General features: G+C 36.4%; 1 protein-coding gene and 1 long non-coding RNA gene across 4 annotated transcripts in view; both read right to left on the minus strand.

Moving 5' to 3' along the window:
* Nucleotides 1–5999: 5999 nt before the first annotated feature.
* On the minus strand, nucleotides 6000–6567 carry LOC122228626. The gene is made up of 2 exons (XR_006206698.1): nucleotides 6479–6567; nucleotides 6000–6216 (listed from the first exon to the last, which is right to left on the minus strand). It is a non-coding gene; the product is annotated as an uncharacterized LOC122228626 (long non-coding RNA).
* A 2090-nt stretch (nucleotides 6568–8657) lies between these two features.
* The window catches only part of CCDC169 (coiled-coil domain containing 169), a 47112-nt gene continuing 31017 nt past the window's right edge, over nucleotides 8658–24752 (minus strand). The window contains exons 6-9 of one of the 3 annotated variants that reach the window (XM_042953573.1): nucleotides 24644–24697; nucleotides 19613–19689; nucleotides 10400–10441; nucleotides 8658–8996 (exon numbers count right to left, since the gene is read on the minus strand). In XM_042953573.1, the coding sequence (XP_042809507.1) occupies nucleotides 8897–8996; nucleotides 10400–10441; nucleotides 19613–19689; nucleotides 24644–24697 (273 nt within the window). In that variant the 3' untranslated portion in view covers nucleotides 8658–8896. The remainder of the gene's footprint in view (nucleotides 8997–10399; nucleotides 10442–19612; nucleotides 19690–24643; nucleotides 24698–24752) is intronic. The other 2 variants (XM_042953722.1, XM_042953645.1) reach the window with 2 other exon arrangements.

Genomic DNA, 24752 nt, shown 5'->3' on the forward strand with positions numbered 1-24752 from the left:
CACTGTTCATTATTTTTTAGATGAAAAATGGTATGTTTTCAGTTTACATTTAACAAATGGCCATTAATAATATTACCCCTGATTTTGTTAGTTGTGGCTACTGGTAAAGCAATAATGTTTTTGAAAGTCCATATTTACAGTCTACATGATACAATTATATTTTAGGAAGTGTTTTTTTGTCTCTAGTGTCCTTATCTGATAAATGAGCAGGGGACTCACAGAAGGGATATTAGCAGTCATTGAATTCAACTTCCACCCACTGCAGGAATTCCTTCTATGATATCCCTGACAAAGGGTCACCTAGCCTTGAACATGTCCAATTAATGCTAAACTCACTGTTGGCTGATTCCCCAGATAATAAGACTTTTCCTGTAACTTAGATAATACTATGAAATTGCTTTGATAAAGTCAAAAGGATGTTCTATAAATTCAAAATTTGTCTAATTCATAAATCAGGTTAATCTGTTAACTTGTTTTTAAAATAGCACCCTACTATCACAATGATATGACCTTACATTCAGATGGTGCTTTATTATTTTAACAATACTTTTTCATACATTAATCATGTTTAGTGACTTTAACAGCAGTTTGTTTTTGTTATTATTTTAGAGAAAAGAGAGAGCAAGCTGGGGTGGGGTGGGGGGAGAGAGAGAGACAGAGAGAGAGAGAGAGAGGGAGAGAGAATCCCAAGCAGGCTCCATGCTCAGTACACAGCCTGACATGGGGCTTGATCCCATGACCCTGGGATCATGACCTGAGCTGAAATCAAAAATCAGACACTCGACCTACTGAGCCACCCAGGCACACCTTAATAGCAGTTTTAGTATTCTGGTATACTCTGCTCTTTTAAAATACCAAAACCCTTAGCATCACTGTTGTCATAATTCTGTTATTCTTGTATTTTTTTAATCTAAATTGTTTAGGGGTGCCTGGGTGGCCCAGTCAGTTAAGCATCTGACTTCAGCTCAGGTCATGATCTCGCAGTTCGTGAGTTAGAGTCCTGCATCAGGCTCTGTGCTGACAGCTCAGAGCCTGGAGCCCGCCTCAGATACTGTGTCTCCCTCTTTCTCTGCCCCTCCCCTGCTTGCACTCTCTCTCTCTCAAAAATAAATAAACATTAAATGTGTTTTTTTAATCTAAATTATTTACATCTTGGAACAAATATTTATAACTCAATTACTCAATTTATGAAAAAAAGACACATAATATATGGTCTATAAGTCTAGACATGTCTTTACTTGTATACATAGCAAAAAAAAAAAAAAAAAATCAAGTGTTTTTAATAAGCTTCTGTTGCAAGAATAGTTTTTAGTCCAAAATAAAGAATTTCTTGTCCACTGAATACAGATATCACAGTACTAAAATTGATATAGATAACTCTGCTTTGGAATGTCTAGCTGCACATGATAGAAGTAATGAAGATGATGAAAACTAGAAATACCTCCTTTGAACAAAACTATATAGCTCTTTATAAATTAAAAAAAATCTTAGTCAAAAATCAAAAGATGTTTCATAAAAATTAAATGCCAACAAACTGGACAACCTGGAAGAAATTGACAAATTCCTAAGCATCCACACATTTCCAAAACTCAATCAGGAGGAAATAGAAAGCTTGAACAGACCCATAACCAGAGAAGAAATTGAATCAGTTATCAAAAATCTCCCAACAAATAAGAGTCCAGGAACAGATGCTTCCCTGGGGAATTCTACCAGACATTTAAAGCAGAGATAATACCTATCCTTCTCAAGCTGTTCCAAAAAATAGAAAGGGAAGGAAAACTTCCAGACTCATTCTATGAAGCCAGCATTACTTTGATTCCCAAACCAGACAGAGACCCAGCAAAAAAAAAAAGAGAATTACAGGCGAATATCCCTGATGAATATGGATACAAAAATTCTCAATAAGATACTAGCAAATCGAATTCAACAGCATATAAAAAGAATTATTCACCATGATCAAGTGGGATTCATTCCTGGGCTGCAGGGCTGGTTCAACATTCACAAATCAATCAACGTGATACATCACATTAATAAAAGAAAAGTTAAGAACCATATGATCCTGTCAATTGATGCAGAAAAAGCATTTGACAAAATTCAGCATTCTTTCTTAATAAAAACCCTCGAGAAAGTCGGGATAGAAGGAACATAGTTAAACATCATAAAAGTCATTTATGAAAAGCCCACAGCTAATATCATCCTCAATGGGGAAAAACTGAGAGTTTTCCCCCTGAGATCAGGAACACAACAGGGATGTCCACTCTCACTGCTGTTGTGTAACATAGTGTTGGAAGTTCTAGCATCAGCAATCAGACAACAAAAGGAAATCAAGGGCATCAAAATTGGCAAAAATGAAGTCAAATTTTCACTTTTTGCAGACCAAAAGTCTGCTACAACGGATGCATGAATTCAGCAAAGTCGCAGGATACGAAATTAATGTACAGAAATCAGTTGCATTCTTATACACTAATAATTAAGCAACAGAAAGACAAATAAAGAAACTGATCCCATTTACAATTGCATCAAGAATCATAAAATACCTAGGAATAAACCTAACCAAAGATGTAAAAGATCTTTATGCTGAAAACTATAGAAAGCTTATGAAGGATATTGAAGAAGACATAAAGAAATGGAAAAACATTCCGTGCTCATGGATTGGAAGAATAAATATTGTTAAAATGTCAGTACTACCCAAAGCTATCTACACATTCAATGCAATCCCAATCAAAATTGCACCAGTATTCTTCTTGAAGCTAGAACAAGCAATCCTAAAATTTATAAGGAACCACAAAAGACCCCGAATAGCCAAAGTAATTTTGAAGAAGACCAAAGCAGGAGGCATCACAATCCCAGACTTTAGCCTCTACTACAAAGCTGTAATCATCAAGATAGCATGGTATTGGCACAAACACAGACACATAGACCAATGAATAGAATAGAAACCCCAGAACTAGACCCACAAAAGTATGGCCAACTAATCTGTGACAAAGCAAAAAAGAATATCCAATGGAAAAAAGACAGTCTCTTTAACAAATGGTGCTGGGAGAACTGGACAGCAACATGCAGAAGAATGAAACTAGACCACTTTCTTACACCGTTCACAAAAGTAAACTCAAAATTGATAAAGGACCTGAATGTGAGACAGGAAACCATCAAAACTCTAGAGGAGAAAGCAGGAAAAAACCTCTCTGACCTCAGCAGCAGCAATTTCTTACTTGACACATCTCCAAAGGCAAGGGAATTAAAAGCAAAAATGAACTATTGGGACCTCATGAAGATAAAAAGCTTCTGCACTGCAAAGGAAACAATCAAAACTAAAAGGCAACCGACGGAATGGGAAAAGATATTTGCAAATGACATATCGGACAAAGGGCTAGTATCCAAAATGTATAAAGAATCACCAAACTCCACACCCAAAAAACAAATAATCCAGTGAAGAAATGGGCAGAAAACATCAATAGACACTTCACTAAAGAAGACATCCAGATGGCCAACAGGCACATGAAAAGATGCTCAACGTCGCTCCTCATCAGGGAAATACAAATCAAAACCACACTCAGATATCACCTCACGCCAGAGTAGCTAAAATGAACAAATCAGGAGACTATAGGTGCTGGCGAGGATGTGGAGAAACGGGAACCCTCTTGCACTGTTGGTGGGAATGCAAACTGGTGCAGCTGCTCTGGAAAACAGTGTGGAGGTTCCTCAAAAAATTAAAAATAGATCTACCCAAAGACCCAGCAATAGCACTGCTAGGAATTTACCCAAGGGATACAGGAGGGCTGATGCATAGGGGCACTTGTACCCCAATGTTTATAGCAGCACTTTCAACAATAGCCAAATTATGGAAAGAGTCTAAATGTCCATCAACTGATGAATGGATAAAGAAATTGTGGTTTATATACACAATGGAATACTACGTGGCAATGAGAAAGAATGAAATATGGCCTTTTGTAGCAATGTGGATGGAAATGGAGAGTGTGATGCTAAGTGAAATAAGTCATACAGAGAAAGACAGATACCATATGTTCTCACTCTTATGTGGATCCTGAGAAACTTAACAGAAACCCATGGGGGAGGGGAAGGAAAGAAAAAAAGTTAAAGAGGGAGGGAGCCAAATCACAAGAGACTCTTAAAAACTGAAAATAAACTGAGGTTTGATGGGGGGTGAGAGGGAGGGGAAAGTGGGTGATGGGCATTGAGGAGGGCACCTGTTGGGATGAGCACTGGGTGTTGTATAGAAACCAATTTGACAAAAAATTTCATAAAGTAAATAAATAAATAAACATACAGATTCCTTTAAAAAACGTTTCATAAATATCTCCACAAGGTTATGAAGCAAGAGATGAGATTATTCAAAAGAAGTCAAGGAAATTTGGCAAGTAGCACTTAATCCTCATTATTCTTCTGACTAGTGTAGTATCTGAAAGAGTTTCTTAGTTGGAAAATTATGCTCAAAATTATGCTCTTGACTCAACAATAGTACCAAATGATGATCCATCTTAATTTTTAAGATCACATCTTCTGAGAAAGATCAAATAATACTTTATTAAAATTTATTTGCTAATTTATATTAACATATTAGCATGTTTAACATTTGTTTTTTATAACAGCTTTATTGAGGTACAAGTCATATAACATGCAATTAACTCATCTAACTGGCTCAGTGTTTTTTAGTATATTCACAGAGTTGTGCAACCATCACCACAATTAATTTTGCAACATTTTCATCACCCCCAAAAGAAATCTTGTACACATTAGCAGTCATTCCCCATCACCCACCCTTCTTCCCCTAGCCCCACCAGCCTTTGGAAACTACTACTAACCTACTTTTTGTCTGCATGAATTGCCTATTCTGGACTTTTCATATAAATGGAATTATACAATATATGACCTCTTGTGACTGGCTTTTTCCATTTAGAATGTTTTCAAGGTCCATCAAATTGTAGAATACATCAGTACTTCTTTCTTATTGCTGAATAATATCCCACTGTTTAGATACACTACATTTTGTTTATCCATTCATCAGTTGATGGACATTTTTTGGCTATTATGAATTATGGTGCTATAAATATTTGTATATACATTTTTATATAGATATAGGTTTTCATTGCTCTGGGGTATATACCTAGGAGTGGAATTGCTGGATCATATAGTAACTCTGTTTCAAAATGGTTGTGCCATTTTACATCCCCACCAGCAGTTTATGAGGGTTCCAATTTTTCCACATCCTTGTTTTTACTCACCATCTGCCTTTTTCATAGCAAAATTTGTTTTCATAAATGATATTGATATTTTATAACACATTTAGATATTAAAATGTTGAAATATATTAAATATTGCTCACTGATATTTTGCTTTATGAATTCTAAACTCTTCAAAAAAAACCCAAACACTGATATTAATACATATTTCAGTATTAAACAAAGTTAAAATCCCAAGCTATCATTTTTGCACTCATTATTTCAATAAATAATTACAGTTTCTTATAAAACTGCACATGAGGGGTGCTTGGGTAGCTCAGTCGGTTAAGTGTCTCCCTCTTGATTCTGGCTCAGGTCATGATCTCATGGTCATGAGATCAAGCCTCAAGTCTGTACAGCACGGAGACTACCTGGGATTTTCTCTTTCCCTCTCCCTCTGTCCCTCCCCAGCTAACACGTGTGTGTGCGCACACGCTCTCTTTTTCTCTCTGTCAAAAAAACAAACAAAACAAAACAAAACAAAACTTCACATGATACATTATCGTTAAAGCTTAGAATTAGGTAAAACTTTTTCTCTACTTGTATATTCCTTCTACAAAAAAATGAGAGCTGTATAATTCAGTCCTTCTTTGTGCTGATTGCTAGAAAGCCTAAAAGCTCAAGCTTTTCTTAGTTGGGAATTCTTACAAGAAATTAACTTTTTTTTTTCTGTTATGATCATTGTTTTTATACCTCTATATTTAGTAAAATCTAACATAATCTTTTTAGAAATAGGGCAAATAAACAAATAAATATGTAGTAAGTATCCTTGATCTGCACAGCAATTTATTCCCAGTTCCATAAATGATGAAAATGAGACAATGAAAAGTGACTTACTCAAGGTCAGAAGCTTAGAAGTGGCAAAGCTGATATTAGAACTTAGATCTTAGAGAGCCCCCATATCAGTTCTTGATGCTACGCCATCTCTCTGTTTAAGACAGACCTTTCTGTCATTGGAAGTATCCCAAAGTAGCTCCTGCAGAAATAATACTTAAACATGACAGTGTCCCCGTAATAAGGTATTCAACTACCCATCCTAGTAATTGACATAAATTTAAATGTTCTTAAATCCAATCCCCACAATGGCTTGCTTTGTATGATAGAAATAAATTTATTTTTCAGTGACAATTCTGATTACAAATATCATTAATATTTAAATCACCAATTTGCTGCTAATGCTAAGAAAGATTGTATGACTTAAAAATCTAATATTTGCTTAACAATATGGGTCACTATACCTGATATCTGTTGTTAGCTTAAGAATAGGAGAAATAGGGGTGCCTGGGTGGCTCAATCGGTTAAGCGTCCAACGTTGGCTCAGGTCATGATCTCGTGGTCCATGAGTTCGGGCCCAGCGTCAGGCTCTGTGCAGAGAGCTGACAGCCTGGAGCCTGTTTCAGATTCTATGTCTCCCTCTCTCTCTGCCCCTCCCTGGCTCATTCTCTGTCTCTTTCTGTCTCTGAAAAATGAATAAACCTTAAAAAAAAAAAAAAAGGAATGGGAGAAATATTTCCAAACAGTTTCCATTTGGAATAATTTACAGAAAGTTACTGAATGTTTTTCTGTATTACTTTTTAAAGTCACATAAAAGAATTATTTGTCTATCTGAAATTTATGCATTGTTCTTTAAAGAAAGTGAATATCTATACAATTTATTATAGAAATGCATTTAGTATTCATTACTGTTGATACTAAATAGAAGTTAGGTTTTAGTTCCAGATATAAGGTGGGAACACCATTTGCTGGAAAATATACTTAGTTAACTGTGAGTTATTTCTGGAAATATAAAGTCTAATAATTTTACTTATTAAGTTGGGCAAATAAATCATAGGTATGTTCCAGACCTAGGTAACAAGTATAAAACAACCTAAACATAAACAGAAAATTTCAATAAATTATATAAATGCCTTAAATAAACCCTTCTCCTATCCTCTCTATCTCCACTTTTAGACTTGAAGATTGCGAATGCTTGCAATATTTGGTCTACAGAATTAGGCCATCACTGTGAATTAAGAAACATCATAAAATGATTTAAATTACTATGTGCTAAGTAGTAGGAGCTTGTAGTTAAGTAAGTATTGGTTTTCTAGCAAAGTACAAACCTTAGAAGTTATATCATTTGCCTCCATCATTTTACTGATATGGGAAATAAAGATGGGATGAAGGAAACTGCCCAAGATCTAAGTTCATGGCAGGGTGGGAATTATAACCAAGCCGATGGCTGATTGAAGGTTATGTCCATAACACCACATTAGTTCAAATCAAAGTTTAAAATCCATCTGATTTGTAGCTTTGTTTAAACCATAAGTTTTTATGTTTTGTGTTTTTTTATTTTAGAGAGAGAGAGAGACAGCACAAGCAGGGGAGAGGGGCAGAGGGAGAAAGAGAGAATCCCAAGCAGGCTCCACGCTCGGCATGGAGCCTAACAAGGGCTTGATCCTACTATTCTAGGATTATGACCTGAGTTGAAATCAAGAGTTGGACACCCAACTAAGCCACCCAGGTGCCCTAAGCCATAAGTTTAGTACTTATTTTTCTTATAATTTATTGTCAGCTAACATACAGTATATGCAGTGTAGTCTTGGCTTCAGGAGTAGATTCCCGTGATTCATCACTTACAAACAATACCCAGTGCTCATCCCAACAAGTGCCCTCCTCAATGCCTATCAACCATTTTCCCCACCCCCCAACCCCCAACTCCCACCCCCAACAATGTTTGTTCTCTGTATTTAAGAGTCTCTTATGGTTTGGCTCTCTCTCTGTTTATAACTCATTTTTCTTTCTCTTCCCCTATGGTTTTCTAAGTTTCTCAAATTCTACATATGAATGAAAACATATGATATGTGTCTTTTTCTGACTGACTTATTTCACTTAGCATAATACCCTCCAGTTCCACCCACGTTGTTGCAAATGGTAATATTTCATTCTTTTTCATCACTGAGTAGTATCTAGATCTAGATCTAGATACTATGCACCACATCTTCTTTATCCATTCATCAATTGATGGACATTTGGGTCTTCCCATAATTTGGCTATTGTTGATGGTGCTGCTATAAACATTGGAGTACATGTGCCCCTACAAATCAGCACTCCTATATCCTTTGGATAAATTTCTAGGAGTGCTACTGCTGGGTCATAGGGTAATTCTGTTTCTAATTTTTTGAGGAAACTCCACACTGTTTTCCAGAGCAGCTACACCAGTTTGCATTCCCACTACCAGTGCAAGAGGGTTCCCTTTCCTCCATATCCTCACCAACATCTGTTGCTAAACCATAAGTTTAAAAGATCTGAATATGATATAGCCTATAAGAACTAAATGTTTTGATGAGCTCACATTTTTAACTAACAACCAACTAGAAACCAATTACTACCAGCACAGATCATGGATATATTATTAAAGGCAAGTGTAATAATACCAACTTTCAGGATATTTTTAAAATCAAAAGCAACACTATTAGGTATTTTAGATCACTTAGATCACTTAAGAAAATTAATTTAATACAGACAAAGGAAAAAACTTTTGTAAGAGGAGCTAAAGAGAAGTTTGATAGCTCTTTCTTGTCTATTTCATTCCCTGAAAAATGTGTTGAACATTAACTTCATAAGTTGAATATTATGGACGAGAAAAAGGAAGAAATAGAATTCCAGTTCTAGAATTATGGATCGAGTTTTGGAAGATGGTTTGATCTTGTAATCTTTATTCCTGGTCCTCTCTTGGCATTCATTGTCTTCTGATTAACTGGATTATATCTTACCCTGAAACAAAAGAAGTATTAATCATGATTTTTCAGTCACCACTGTGTACAACAGAAACATTATATGCTTATGGTACCATCTTAAACAGCCATATGTTATACCACATTATCTCATTACAGACAGGCAACCATCTCAAGGGCAGATAATCCAAAGGCCAGGAAGGAGCCCATGAGGTGGCCTAATGTAGAAAGCTCTGTTCAAAGAGGGATGAGATGGACCATTCTGATATTACCTCTGGAAATATGGATTAAAGCTAAGAAAATACAGACAGTGACCATGAAGTTGAGCAAGGAGAGTAAGGAAATAAGTAAGCCAAAGATATGTTACCAAAAATTATAATAAAATTGAAACTAAGACCAAGGTCTGTGATATTAAAAAGATACAGAGAGTGAAGATGGCAGTTGGTAATGAAAAGAAAAGTGAAAGAGAGACGGAACTAGTTGATTACATAAAAATAATAACAGCAACATTTTTACAGCACACAATTTATGCCAGGGACTATTCTTTTTTTTTATGTTTATTTTTTGAGAGAGAGGGAGACAGAGCATGAGAAGGGGAGGAGCAGAGAGAGAGGGAGACACAGAATCCAAAGCAGGCTCCAGGCTCTGAGCGGTCGGCACAGAGCCCGATGTGGGGCTTGAACTCATGAACTGCGAGATCATGACCGGAGCCGAAGTTGGATGCTTAACTGACTGAGCCACCCAGGCACCCCTGCCAGGGACTATTCTAAAATCTATTCTAGTCTATGAATTGATTCATAGATTCAAAGATTGATTCTTATCAACCTCAATGAAAATGCCGATGATGTAGGTACTATTATTACCCGTTAGATAAATGAGAAAAATGAGGTTATATAGTTAGTAAGTGGATCTGGAATTTGAATCCAGATAGCTGAGTTCAAAGTCTGTGCCTTTAATTACTATTTTGTATGGCAGACCACTAACGTGAAGATCTATGAAGTTCTGCTCAGTTTTTTAAAGCTACCTTGAATTCTAGCTTTAATATCTTGGGCCAAGTTATATTAGAAGTCCTTTTCTTGAATTTCCATGGGACTATCTTTCCTTTAATGACTTACATATCTTTATAAAGCCAACTTTCCCATGCTCTTATTTGGGAGTAGAGTCAGCTTCAATTCCCTCCAAGATGCTTTTCAAAAATCTTTTACTCAGGGAGTGATGCTGGGGAAAATGATAGAATAAGGATTTTAGAAAATTCTTTTCTCCATAAAATCAATGAAAAAATTGGCAAAAATGGTCAGAAGCAACTTTTTCAGAGCTCTGGAAATTAATCAAGGATTTGTAGCAATTCTGGAGAATTTATTAAACACACTACACACACACACACACACACACACACACAACTGAAATTCAGCAAGAACACAACTTTGTAGCATTTTAACTCGCCTTAGCCTTTTCCCCCAGCTCTCTGGTATCCCTGTGAAAAAACTGAAAAACTGATCCTAAAATTCATATGGAAATTAAAGGGACTCCAAACAACCAAAACAATCTTGAAAAAGAAGAATAAAGTTGGAGTACTCACACTAACTTATTCCAAAATTACTGAAAAGTTAGTCATGAAGACAGCACGGCACTAGCATTAGGATAGACTTATAGACCAATGGAATAGAAGAACTGAGAACCTAGAAATAAACTCTTATGTTTATGCTTAATTTTTTTTATTTTTTATTTTTCCTTTTAAGTAGACTTCATCCCCCATGTGGAGCCAAATGCAGGGCTTGAACTCATGATGCTGAGATCAAGACCTGAGCTGAGATGAAGAGTTGGATGCTTAACCAACTGAGACACCCAAGTGCCCCCCTTTTTTCCATATGGTTGGTTTTTTATGTTTTTAAAATTTTTTAGATGTTTATTTATTTTTGACAGAGAGAGACAGAACATGAATGGGGGAGGGGCAGAGAGAGAGGGAGACACAGAATCCCAAGCAGGCTCTAGGCTCTTAGCTGTCAGCACAGAGCCCAACATGGGGCTCGAACCCATGGACCACGAGATCATGACCTGAGCCAAAGTTGGACGCTCAACCGACTGAGCCACCAGGTGCCTCAATATGGTTGATTTTTTAAAAGGGTGCAAAGACAATCAATTGGGGAGGAATATTCTTTGTAACAAATGGCACTAGGACAACTGGATAGACACATGCAAAAGACTGAATGAAACTGGACCCCAGTCTCACATCATATACAAAAATTAACTCAAAAAAGACTCAAAAATGGAACTAAAACTATTAAACCTAGAAGAAAACATATCTATAAATCTTTGTGTTGTTGAATTAGGCTTAGATATGATACCTAAAGCACAAGTAACCAAGAAAACCAAATCCTAGGAAGGCAGATCAATTGTACTTTATCCAAATCAAAACTTTTATGCTTCAAAAGACATCATTAAGAAAGAAAAAAAAGTGGGGTGCCTGGGTGGCTCAGTCGGTTAAGCGTCCGACTTCAGCTCAGGTCATGATCTCACGGTCCGTGAGTTCGAGCTCCGCGTCGGGCTCTGGGCTGATGGCTCAGAGCCTGGAGCCTGTTTCCGATTCTGTGTCTCCCTCTCTCTCTGCCCCTCCCCCATTCATGCTCTGTCTCTCTCTGTCTCAAAAATAAATAAACGTTAAAAAAAAATTAAAAAAAAAAGAAAGAAAGAAAAAAAGTGACAAAAAATGGGAGAACATATTTGCACATCATGTATCAGATAAGGTCTGGTAACCAGAATATATAAAGGACTCTTATAACACAACAACAAGACAACAAGTCAATTTAAAAATGGGCAAAAGACTTGAATAAACATTTCTACAAAGAAGATATATGAATGGCAAGCAAGTACACAAAAAGATGCTCAACATCAATAGTCCTTAGGAAGTACAAATCAAAACTACAATGAGATACTACTTCACATCTACTAGGAGAGGGGGAAAAAAGGACAATAACAAATGTTGATAAAGATGTGGAGAAACTGGAACACTCATACATTACTAGTGGGAATATAAAATGGTGCAGCCACTCTGGAAAATAGTCGGGCAGTTCCCCAAAAAGATAAACAGTTATCAATTGACCCAACAATTCCATTTCAGGGCATCTACCCAACAGAATTAAAAACTTATATGCAGCATGAATGTTCATAGCACCATTATTCAAAATAGTCAAAAGATATAAACAACCCAAACGTCCATCAATTGATTAATGGATAAACAAAATGTGATAGATCCAAACACTGGAATATTATTCAGACACAAAAAAGAATAAAATACTGATATATGCTCCTACACAGATGAACCTTGAAAAATTATGCTAAATGACAAAGGCATACCAGGCTGCATATTGTTTGCTTCCATTTATATGAAATAACAAGAATAAACAAATCTATAGTGGCAGAAAGTAGATTAGTGATTGGCAGGGGCTAGGGGGAGAGAGGAATAGAAAGTGAATGCTAATGGGTAAAAGGGTTTTGGGGGGAGATGAAAATGTTCTAGTGGTGATGATTTTGCAACTTTGTGAATATTCCAACAAGCAATGAGTTTCATTGTATGTAAATTATATCTCAATATAAATATTTTTTAAATGTACTTTGGGAATAAACCATTTCCTATGCTAAAATGTTTCCTTAATTAAATAGCAATGTTTTAGAATAATTTCATCTTCTGGTGTAATATGGAATTAACCACAAGCATTCAGTTATATCATATTCAATTCAAAGCTCATTATACATTCTACATTGTTTACTATACTTAATGCTTTTATAGTGTGCTGAGAATATTTCAAATAGCTTCCTTAATATCAATGATCTCTATAGGATCCAACTGACATGATGACACTAATCATCAAGCTGAGATACTTAACTCTAAAAATATGTTTAATTTCCTAGATATCTTTTAGAACAGTGTTTTTCAAACTGCAATTGATATAGGTCAAAGGGGACTGAGGGGTGCAAGGGGGTCAGTTGGTTAAGCATCTGACTCTTGATCTCAGCTCAGGTCTTGATCTCAGGGCTGTGAATTCAAGCTCCACATTGGGCTCCACGCTGGGCCCCCCAAAAATAGTGGGTTTATTTAGTGAATTATAACAGCAATATAAAAAAATATAACAAAATAGAAAATACCAGGGTGCATCACATATAATAAGACTATGTACTGTTTCATAATGTTTTTTCAGTTATATATAAATACATATGTGGGTATAGCGGGTTACAATATGCTAACAGTCATGGCAAATAAAATTTGGAAACCACTTTCCATTCCTGTGTATTGTGGCTTTTATATGCTTAGACCCTTGCAAGATTATGCTTTGTCATTTGCAGTTTCAAATTATTGTCATATGTTTTATTCTCTTCCCACAAACAAATTCTTTGTTACTTTGCTAATTCTTTATATTCAAAAAATACTATACATTGTAGAATAATAATAACAGCTGGTATTATGGAACTAGGGATTTTTCAATAATCTCTAATTTTCATATTAACCATTCATATTAACCATTCAAACCATTCATATTAACCATTCAATTAACCATTCATTGAAACCATGGTTTCAAACCATGAAACCATTCAATGGTTTCATATTAACCATTCAATATTAACCATTCAATGGTTTCATATTAACCATTCAATAATTAACCATTATTTTGACTTGAGGGATTCCATAGTCATTCTAGTAGATGAATTTTCTCTTGCCTTTTTTCCTTTAAGTTTAAAATTTTTTAAATTTTTTTAAATAATCTCTACACTTAACATGGGGCTCAAACTCATAACCCTGAGATCAAGAGTTGCATGCTCTACCGACTGAGCCAGCCAGGTGCCCCTTGATTTTTCTCCATTAATATAATATAGTTAAAAATGATTAAAAAGAATACATATTCTTTTTTTTAAAATGGCTGCCCCAATTCTACCCTACAGAAACAAGTGGAAACATGAAAAGCAATTAGACACAAGTACCCAGTTAATAATTACCTTGACTTCCTACACACGTCTAGTTCCAAGTGAAGTTATAAAGGTTTAGTTTTTTTCTGTGCTTATTTAAAATCTTTATTGTTCTTTTCTTAGTAGAACCAATGGAACTTTATAAAACTAGCTCTATATCTTGAATACCCATTATAAGCTGGGTACTTTAGGTTGTGTAAAAGTACACATATTCTTATAGAAAATGCCAGAAGGTATAAGTCATTCATAATCCCACCTTACTATTTTGTATTATAATTTTTACTTACTACTATAAATAAATGTTTTCCTATGTCAGTTATATAATTTACTAGAATGTAATATTTTGTAACTTCATAATATCCTCATAGTTTATTAAATTATTCATTCCCTTAATGTTGGATATTTTGGTTGTGTTTTCTCTATTCTAGCTGCTTTTCTTATCAAAAGGAGGTTCCCTGAATAATCTATCTCTTAGGGAGTCCTAGAATCATTTTCCGTCAGGTCCTGTGATTCCAGGGCACTAAAGGATTGCTTTGTTATTTTCTTCCTCTAGAGCTTTTCATCACTCTAGAACACTTCTAAACAGAAAAAAAAAAAAAAAATGAGGCTGTTCACACTAAAGAAAAATTAATTTTATAGTTGTTTACTTTTAGGAAACACTGCTTGTGTTACCAGCTTTTGAACTCCTTGCTTGCAGGAAAATGATTTTTTATAGTTAATACATGCCATGAGTCATAATAATAAGGTTACCTATTAACTTGTCTAGAAGTTTTCAGCAACTTCCAAACTTCATCCTAAAGAGATGATTTCTATTTATCTTAAAGATAATATCTCTTATTTATCCTTTTCTTCTTTTTTTAATATTTTATTTTTAAGTAATCTCTACACCTGATGTGGGGCTTGAACTTGAATCCCCAAGATCAGGAGTCTCATGCTCCACTGACTGAACCAGCCAGGTGCCCTGTATCTTTTTTTCAAATCAGTCTATACAAGAATCTCTGGAATACATCTTTCAATAGCAGTATAGATATCTTGTTCATTTCTGGGCATGGTTCCACAAAGTAGGAGTATATGTGGTAGCTAATATTCACTTATCCCTCTTCGATAGACTTAAAAAAAATATATAGTATATCACAGGGACACCTCGGTGGCTCAGTCAGTTAAGCATCTGGCTCTTGATTTCAGCTCAGGTCATGATCTCCTGGTTTGTGGGATCCAGCCCCGCATGGGGCTGTAAGCACCATATGCTGTAAGCACAGAGCCTACTGGGAATTCTCTCTCCTCCTCTCTGCCCCTCCCCCACGTGCATGCTCTCTCTCTCCCTTTCTTCCTCTCAAAATAAATAAATATTTTTTAAAAAACAGCATACCACAGTGAAATGGGTATTTCCTAATGCTCTGATTTATTCTGAACATTAGGAAAACTCCATAAGTCGATATTTAATATTAGCATATGTAGGAATATCAACCAAAGCAAACATTAAAAGCCACTAAAACTTGATTTTTAAAATACTGCTTTAAGTATAATACATATACAGAGTGCATAAAACATCGTTGTAAGTGCTATGAATTATAATAAAGTGCATACTCATGTAACCACTACCCAGGTCAACAAACAGAACGCTGCCATCACATTGGAATACCTTGTGCTCCTCCCAATTATCATCCTCCTTCTCCTTTCCATTAGTAAACACTATCCTGTCTTCTGACACCACAGTTTAATTTTGCCTGTCTTTGAACATGATATAAATAGAATCATATGTGTTCTTTTATTTCTGGCCTCTTTTCCCCAACACTGTGATGATTATCCATGATGTTGTGTGAGCTGTAGTTTGTTTTTATTGTTGTTATTATTCATATATATAATATATTCATGTTATTATTAATAAATATATGAATATTTGTTTTTATATGAGTAACATAGATGTACAAATTTGTATCTCTTAAAAAATTTTATCGATTCTACTATTTTAAAAAAAATGTTTATTTATTTTGAGGGAGGGAGAGAGGGTGTGTGCATGAACTACAGAGAGGTAGAAGGGGAGGGAGAGAGAGAATCCCAAGCAGGTTCTGTGCTGTCAGCGCACAGCCCAATGCAGGGCTCAATCTCACAAAACATGAGATCATGACATGAGCTAAAATCAGAAGCCTGATGCTTAACCAATTGAGCCACCTAGGCGCCCCCATTCTGCTACTGATAGATATTTGAGTTGTTTTCAGCTTATGGCTGTTATGAATAAAGCTTCTATGTAACATTCTTGGACAGGTTTTTTTGGTGTAAATGTATGTACCATTTGGTTAGGTATGTAACTAAGAATGCAATTGTTGGGTCATAGAGTAGTTACATAATCATCTAAATGTAGAAAGTAATACTAAACACTATTCCAAAGTGGTTGCATAAATTTACACATCCTCCATACCTTTGACAACACTTGGAATTATCAATCTTAAAATTTGTGGTGGCCTCCCCAAAAATTTTTTCTGACAGAGAGAGAAAGCAAGAGCAAGCTAGGGAGAAGGGCAGAGGGAGAGGGAGAGGAAGAAACCCAAGAAGTCTGCACAGCCAGCACAGAACCCAATGTGGGACTTGATCCCACGACGCTGGGATAATGACCTGAGCCGAAATCAAGAGTCGGTAGTTCAATTGACTGAGCTACCAGGCACCCCTGGTCATCTCATGATTTTAATTTACATTTGGCTGAATAAGTAATGGTGTTGAGTACATTTTCACATGTCCATTGGCCATTTGGATATCCTCTTCTGTGGGGTGCTTAACATTAAAACTTGGTTTTCTTTATTTTTCTAAAACTTGATTTTAAGACTAAAATCAAAAAGTATACTAAATTCCAGAGTTAAGGCAGTAATTAAGTACAATTTTTTAAAGTTTATTTATTTATTTTAATAATAAATGAGCAAGAGAGCAAGAGTACGCATGAGTGGGGGAGGGGCAGAGAGGGAGAGAGGGAGAGAATCCCAAGCAAGCTCTATGCTATCTGAGCGGGGCCTGATGCGGAGCTCAATCTCAGGAACCCTGAGATCATGACCTGAATGGAGATCAAGCGTTGGATGCTTAAACAACTGAACCACCCAGGCGCCCCAATAATATTTTAAAGTAGTAAATATATATCCAAATTAGATATATACCTAATTTGGAAGGTTATAGGTATATAGAAATGTTTCTATTATTTGAGTTATTTGCGTTATTAATACTTCTAGAAAATGAAGAGTTGTTTGTCTATTTGTGTAATCATTTATTCACTCATGCATTCATTAAAAAAATTAGTAAACACCTACTCATGCCAGGCACTATATTCAACATTAGGTTCTATCAAAGATGGAAGTGATACATCTGAGCTCAAGCAGTACGGTGCCAGAGGGCCCAAACAAGCTTACTGAGCAGGTATTTCAGACCACGTCATCCACCTCTGATGCACCAGCACCTCTAGCTCAATTCAGACCGATGTCATGGAGGCCCCGCAGACACTGACTGTCAAGGTGATACAGCAGGGGGCCAGGAGGAAGGAGTTTGGTATCTAGGTCATTCGCTCAAGGCTCCTTTAATACTGCCTTGCTCAATTTGACAGTAAGTGGATGAGTACCACTTACACATGGCAAACAGGACTCAGATTCTCAGGGTAGGTCACCCCATTAGAAGGAAAGAAAGCTCATGCTTCGTCCACTGATGAGTCAGCTTGATACAAGGGACTGCAGCTGCACTGCACTCCTATTCTCTCTGCCTAAACCTATTTCCTTCCCTTGCCCTCGAGGAACTCATTTTAAGAAGGCTCACTAGTAAACTTCTTGCATGCTGATTTCAGAGTCTCCCTGAGAGATCCAATATACAACAGTATTCAGTGGAAAATCAAACTGCTCTAACAGAGTATAGTCTAGTGTTATATATGTATATGTGTGATGATTAGGGTAAGTTTTATCTGTATTTTCAAAATATTTCTCCCTTCATTATTTAAGTAGATTTGAATAAAAGAGGTAATATCTTTCTAAAAGAAATTTGAAATGGAAGACATATGTAAAAATAAAAAAAGAAATATTCAGGGTGACTGTACCAGGCCTGAAACTGTTTTCCTTACAAAGGCCCATTTGCAAGGTTGGCCCTTGGTTGGTGTCTGGGAACTTAGTGGTAAAAAGTTCCATACACGGATATAACTTTCCTTAAATGAAAAAGAACGGCTCATTGTACTTAAGCTGTACAAACAATATGGTTTATGTGAACATCTGTTTTCCTTCTGGAAGTCTGGAATTTGGTATGTGTTGAGCACAGGGCACATATGTGACCAGTGGGCGCCCCCCCACCGCCGCCCCAGGCACTGTATCTGATGAGTTTCTCTGGAAGATAAAACTTCATGCATTGTTGCACATGGTATAAACCTACTGCTGGAGGAATTAAGTGTGTTCTATGTGACTCCACTGGAGGACTTTTAGAAACTTGTACCTAGTTGCCTCCAAACTTGATCCCATACACCTTTTTCCTTTGATGATTTTTCTTTGTATCCTTTGGCTGAAATCCATCCTAGCTGTGTGCACAAATACATGCTGAGTCCTGTGAGTTGTTCTAGCAAATCACTGAACAGGGGAGTGGTCTTGGGGCCCCCTAGCACAGAGGTATAATAGTTTCCAGAGGGAAGTTCTTTCCCAGAATTTAATGTTTTAACTCTATTACATTTCTACTGATAAAAATATACAGGATAATGATTTATAATTTAAAATATTAATGACCATGGGGTGCATGGATGGCTGAGTTGGCTAAGCGTTCAACTCTTGGTTTTGATTCAGGTCATGATGTCACAATTCATGGGTCTGAGCACCACACTGGTCTCTACAGCTGGCAGCAGGGAGCCTGCTTGGTATTCTCTCTCTCTCCCTCTCTCTCTGCTCCTTCTCCCATTTGTGCTGCTCTGTCTCTATCAGAATAAACTAAACTAAACTAAACTAAACTAAAATATGACTAATGAAGGAAGAATACACTTTTACCCATCTAACCAAATATTGGACAAAATGTATCCCTTGAATCTCTACGAAAAAAAAAATTGCTAAGTATATTGCATATACCTTGAGTGCCTGTATTTGAAAAGAATTCTGATTTATAGCTAATTTACATCTTGGTTTACTTTTTTATATCATTAACTTATATATAAGTATATTCTCCTAAATAGAATAAGGTAGAATTGCCTGACTAATTCTTCTGGATTTAGTAGAGAACAGGAAAAATCATGTGTAGACATAACTTCCTAAACGCATAAAACATTCCTCTGTTCTTTATTCATCCTCAATTGTCTTTGTTTACATAGGAAAACACAGTTTAAACTGCACTGTCATCTACACTAATTTCAGTATCCATCTTTGGTCAGTAAAAAAGTTAAGGCTGATAATTTAATTGTATTTATATTGCTGTTAATGGTGTCGATTTAGGCTCTTCTTGGGTATGGCATTGTTCTAGCTTAGGAAACAAGAACTTACCATGTTGGAGGACAAAACATATTCTTGGGATCTACAAAAATGTATATAAATAGTGAATAGAGAGCACAAACTTCTTTAAGTTCTTCTACCATCTGTTTGTTATTTTATATTGTTGCTATAAAATCTAGAAGTTCAACTTCCAAATATAATGGACACCTGTTTTGTCAGTACCATCCACAGGCAAATATAATTAATTAGAAAGGAAGGATACAGTTAGACTTACATTTTCACTGAATTCTCTTTCATTCTAGGCAGTTGATCCATCTGTTGCCTTTTAGAAACTTGGTATGAGTCAGAGACCTGAAATACAAACATTTGAGCATTTGTCCTCTTATTTCATGACTGATTTTGAGCTAAGAGAAATAGTCCATTCTCAATTAACTCTTTTATAACCAGGCCCTTAGGTGGCATGCATAAGAGAAGCTAAATTCTGGCCTTCTCCAGGATTATAAGGTTTCTAAATATTATGGAGACCCCTCTATCTCAACCCCACATTCCATGTGGTTTTTATAACAAATACAGAGGAAATTGTTTAAATCATATCATCTATGGGTATAAAGATCATTAAAAGTTTTTGTAATAGACACTGAATATAAATAATACATGCACTCTGTCATTAAGGAAGATATGACCATAGAAGCTGTATGTGTCCTGAAATAGAAAGACAAGATCATATTTTTATTTTTGTCTGTTTTGAGATACTTCCATGGCACAAGAGTGGAGACTTCTTTGTGCATGGTGGAACAATCAAGGCTGATGACCTTAGAGATAGATAGCAATTCAGGACATGAGTAAATGAGGTCATTCAGTAAGAACACACAGAGAAGAGAGCTGATCATATAAACTAGAGAAAGCAACTTTTAAGGGATAGGAGAATTACCAAAGGCCATTATTTAAACAATAGGAAAACCCAGGACAAAATACTGTCATTAAAGTCAAGAGATGAGGGATATTCAAAAAAGTGAGCGTGGTTAGCAATATGAAATGCCTCAGAGATGTCTACTACCAGGAGGATTGAAAAGGAGTCATTATGTTTGGGAATTAAATTAAAAAGTAAACTGTGGCACAGCCAGTGGTGGGAGTCAGAGGGAGTTGAAAGAGGTCGAGGAGTAAAAGCAAAACAGTGAGTATATCCACCTTTGCACAAAGTTTAACTGAGAAAAGGAAAGCTAAGTAGTAGGGGGTTTTTTGTTTGTTTGTTTGTTTTTAATTTTTTTTAACGTTTATTTATTTTTGAGACAGAGAGAGACAGAGCATGAACGGGGGAGGGTCAGAGAGAGGGAGACACAGAATCTGAAACAGGCTCCAGGCTCTGAGCTGTCAGCACAGAGCCCGATGCGGGGCTCGAACTCACGGACCGCGAGATCATGACCTGAGCCGAAGTCGGCCGCTTAACCGACTAAGCCACCCAGGTGCCCCTTTGTTTGTTTTTTAACATTTATTTATTTTTGAGAGAGAGAGAGAGAAAGAGAGAGAGAGAGACAGCAAGCTTGAGTGGGGGAGGAGCAGAGAGAGAGAGGGAGACACAGAATCCAAAGCAGGCTCTGGGCTCTGAGTTGTCAACACAGAGTCCAATGCGGGGCTCAAACTTACGAATCATGAGAACATGAGCTGAGCCAAAGTCGGAGGCTTCACTGCCTGAGCCACCCAGGTGCCCCTAGTAGTAGTTTTATTAAGGTAGGGTAAAATAAATGTTTGTTTTTGTTTTATTTTGGTAGAAGACAAGAGCATTTTTATGAAGATGTGAGACCATTTGCTAAGAGGGGCAATTTTGGGCATATTGGACCAGAAGACAGAATTCATTCATTTATTCACTCAGCAGATATTATTGAGTATCCACTATGGGCAACCTCAAATTTAGCACTAGGGCACAAAGATAAATCATGGTTCTTACAATCTATTGGAGAAAACAGCACAATAAATAGATTGTACAATCCGCTGCCTCGACAGAGGTTTGCACAGGTGCTTTGTAAGCATAAAGCAGATGCTAATTTGGGCTATAGGGGGCCTGGACGAGTAGCCAATCAAGAACTGGAAAGGACATTCCAGGCAGAAGGAGCAGCAAGGGCCTACAACTATAAGGCAACATGACAGATGTAGGGACCACATATATGGCTGGTCTGGCTGCAGTACAGGATGTGAGCAGGAACATGGATGGAAAGGCAGGCACTGTGTGTTGGAAAGGACCTTGTAGACCACTCTAACAAGCTTTGCTGAGATCCTCTGGACAATGCAGAGTCACTGAAGGTTTTAAATGGGGAACAACATCGTATCTGTATTTCGCAAGGATTTCTCAGGCAGCAGATTTTAACAGCTATGCTATTGAGATTATATTTCAAGTCTAGATTTAAATCTGGGGAACTCTATTTTCAATTGAACAATAACAAAATAGAGTTGTTTGAAAAGACAACAGAACAGTTGGATAGGTTGGAACCCATGTCGGAGGGAATTGCTAGTGTAACTTTTGTTGTAATTTAATATTTTAGCGTAGGGGAAAAAACTATGGAAACACTTAAGGGTTGTTTTCAAATATTTGAGAAGCTGTTACACAGGAGAAGTATAGAATTTTTCTATATTCTTCAGAGGATGCAACTAAAACCAATAGATTTTAAGGAAGGAGAATAAGGAGCATCACACGATGCTTTAACAATTCTAATAATTACAATTGCTTGACAATGAAACAGAATGGACGCAGGTTCCATATCTTGAAACCAAAGTATTATATTCAACAATGTCTCAGATCCACTGCTAAAATTCTATGTTTATGGGAATAGAACCTAAGTTTATTATGTGTTACAAGCAGATCTAGTCAGTCTTTCCACCTGGTTTTTAAGTAGTGAATGTACTTATATATTCTTAAAAATCAACTATACACATAGTGTGTAAATTGGAAAAATCGTGAGATATGGAAACTCCGTTTCATTCAAAACAGTGAAGACAGCAGAAGTATACACAATAGACTCAGCCAATAGCTCTAGTTATCCACCTAAGAATAATTATTTATGTATTCAGCATGGAAAAAACTGCAGATCATCCACTGACCTTTCCAGTCACTGGAGTATCCACATGGTCAGAACCATCTTTGACTATAAAGATTAACAATTCACTCTAGAGTGAAAATCCTTATTAACATTTATACTGGAGAACAGGATTAACAGCTTCCTGGGAAGCTGTTAAAATAGGCTTTGATTGTATGTTCAGTGATCCTGCATAATCAGAGTAGAACCTATTCCACCTAAATGAATTTTTCAGATAAACAAAGGTAAAAGGAGGAAGCTGAGGCAGGAAGAAAATCTAATGCCCCTGTCACAGAGAGGGAGGCTCGGGAGATCAGGAAAGAAAAACAGGAAAATAATACTCACCACTTATTAGAATTCAGAATGTATTATGGGCCAGGCATTTTACTCAGCACTTTACATATATTACATCTCTAAACACTCACAAATCCCCTGCAAGACACTACTATTATTTCCCCTTCTAGCAAGAAGGAAAGAAATTACGGCCCCAAAGCTCAAATGACAATCAAGTACAAAGCTGGGTCTTAAATCCAAATTTACAATGACTCCAAAATCTGTGGTTCTTTCATCAAATCACAATCTCATAAAGCAGGTAGCGTTTACGCTACAACTTCAGGGAAGCGGAGTTGACATGTATGAAAAGCAGCATATTCTAGGGGGACTCATGGTCTGATGAAAGGCAGGAGTAAGCAGTGCTGCCAACTAAGTATCCAGTACCATCAAGTATAAACTGACTGTTTTATGGGTAGGAGGCTACAAGGAGTGATCCTATTTTGTCTCAATTTCCTAATTTAATCTTAGTACTAGAAATCTAAGCCTCCGTTTACCCGCTACTGCCCTGACTTTCATTCCCAGATTGTTCTATACATCCCCTTCTCAGCTCCAATCCCTAGTCTTTTTTAAAAAAAGTTTTTTTACATTTATTTATTTCTGAGAGACAGAGCGTGAGTGGGGGAGGGGCAGAGAGAGAGGGAGACACAGAATCTGAAGCAGGCTCCAGGCTCTGAGCTGTCAGCACCGAGCCCTATGCGGGGCTCGAACTCACAAACCGCAAGATCATGACCTGAGCCGAAGTTAGACGCTTAACCGACTGAGCTACCCAGGTGCCACTCCAATCCCCAGTCTTAATTCCATCCTCTCAATCCTTTCATTGATCCTCTGCAAACACCAGATTAGTGACTAGCAGACTATCTTTATGGCAAACCTAGACCTCAAGGTCCTCTACTTCCTTACCTCACCTAGTTATCTCCTGAAGACTCCAATCCTCTTTTTGGCTCTTTGTCCCTTGACTATCACTGTTGAAACTCTGCAGAGCTATATTCTAGACTCTCTTTTCTTTTCACCCTGTGTGTATTCTCCCTGATACATTTCATTCATTCACTTGGCTTCATTTACTATCTATATGCCAATAATTTCCATGTTTATATCTCCAATTTTTATCTTTTCTTCCCTGAGATTCATATGTCCAACTGCTCTTTGGATGCTTCCATTTAGATAATGCACATTGAAAACTAAACTCATATCGTGATCTTAAAACATCCATCAGAATAAAGTTGCTAAGGTTTAAATATTTAAATGTTAAATAGGTAACCAACTACTAAAAAAAAGATGTGATAAATGTTATGAAACATTGAGATGAAAACAGTCTTTTAAACTATGACATGTGAAGCCATAAATAAAAGATAGCTCTGACAACATCAAAACAAAAACTCTGTAATACTAACATCATAAATAAAACTGAAAGGCAAATGAAAAACTATGGAAAATATATGCAACATCATTTTTAATTTACTGATCACTTTCCTGTCCTGTCATTTGTAGTTGCATACTTTCCAATTCTGTACTAAGTTGCTAGCCCTTTCTAGTGATAGCAGTGCTATATCTATCTTAGATCTCACTGTGCATAATTATGACATAAAATACCATGAATTTCATTACAGCACAGGGATAACTGCTTATTTGGTTGAGTTTTAGAAATTACAGGTCATACTTAAAAGATAACGAAAGAAGCAAATATGAAAAAATTCCCTTAATTTGGGAAACTTTTATCTCCTTTTATACCTTTTTATAAAAGCTATAAATTTGCTTTTTCACTTTATATATTTAGAAACTTGGTACATTTTCTCCTATAATCCCAACATGTTTAACAAATCAAACCAATCAAAAACCTAGAAAAGTGAAAAATGTAATTTATAGTGAGAGGAAACTCTTAAAATTTGGAAGAAAACAAAAGTTACCTGAGACATTTCAGCTAGGTAGGTATGGCACTCATTGTTGGTCTTGTGGTAAGCCTACAAGAAACATACAAAAATAAAGAACCCAACATCAGAGAAGATTTGCAATACT

This window comes from Panthera leo, chromosome A1 (genome assembly GCF_018350215.1).
Source record: "Panthera leo isolate Ple1 chromosome A1, P.leo_Ple1_pat1.1, whole genome shotgun sequence".
In the NCBI taxonomy this organism is placed as follows: Eukaryota; Metazoa; Chordata; class Mammalia; order Carnivora; family Felidae; genus Panthera; species Panthera leo.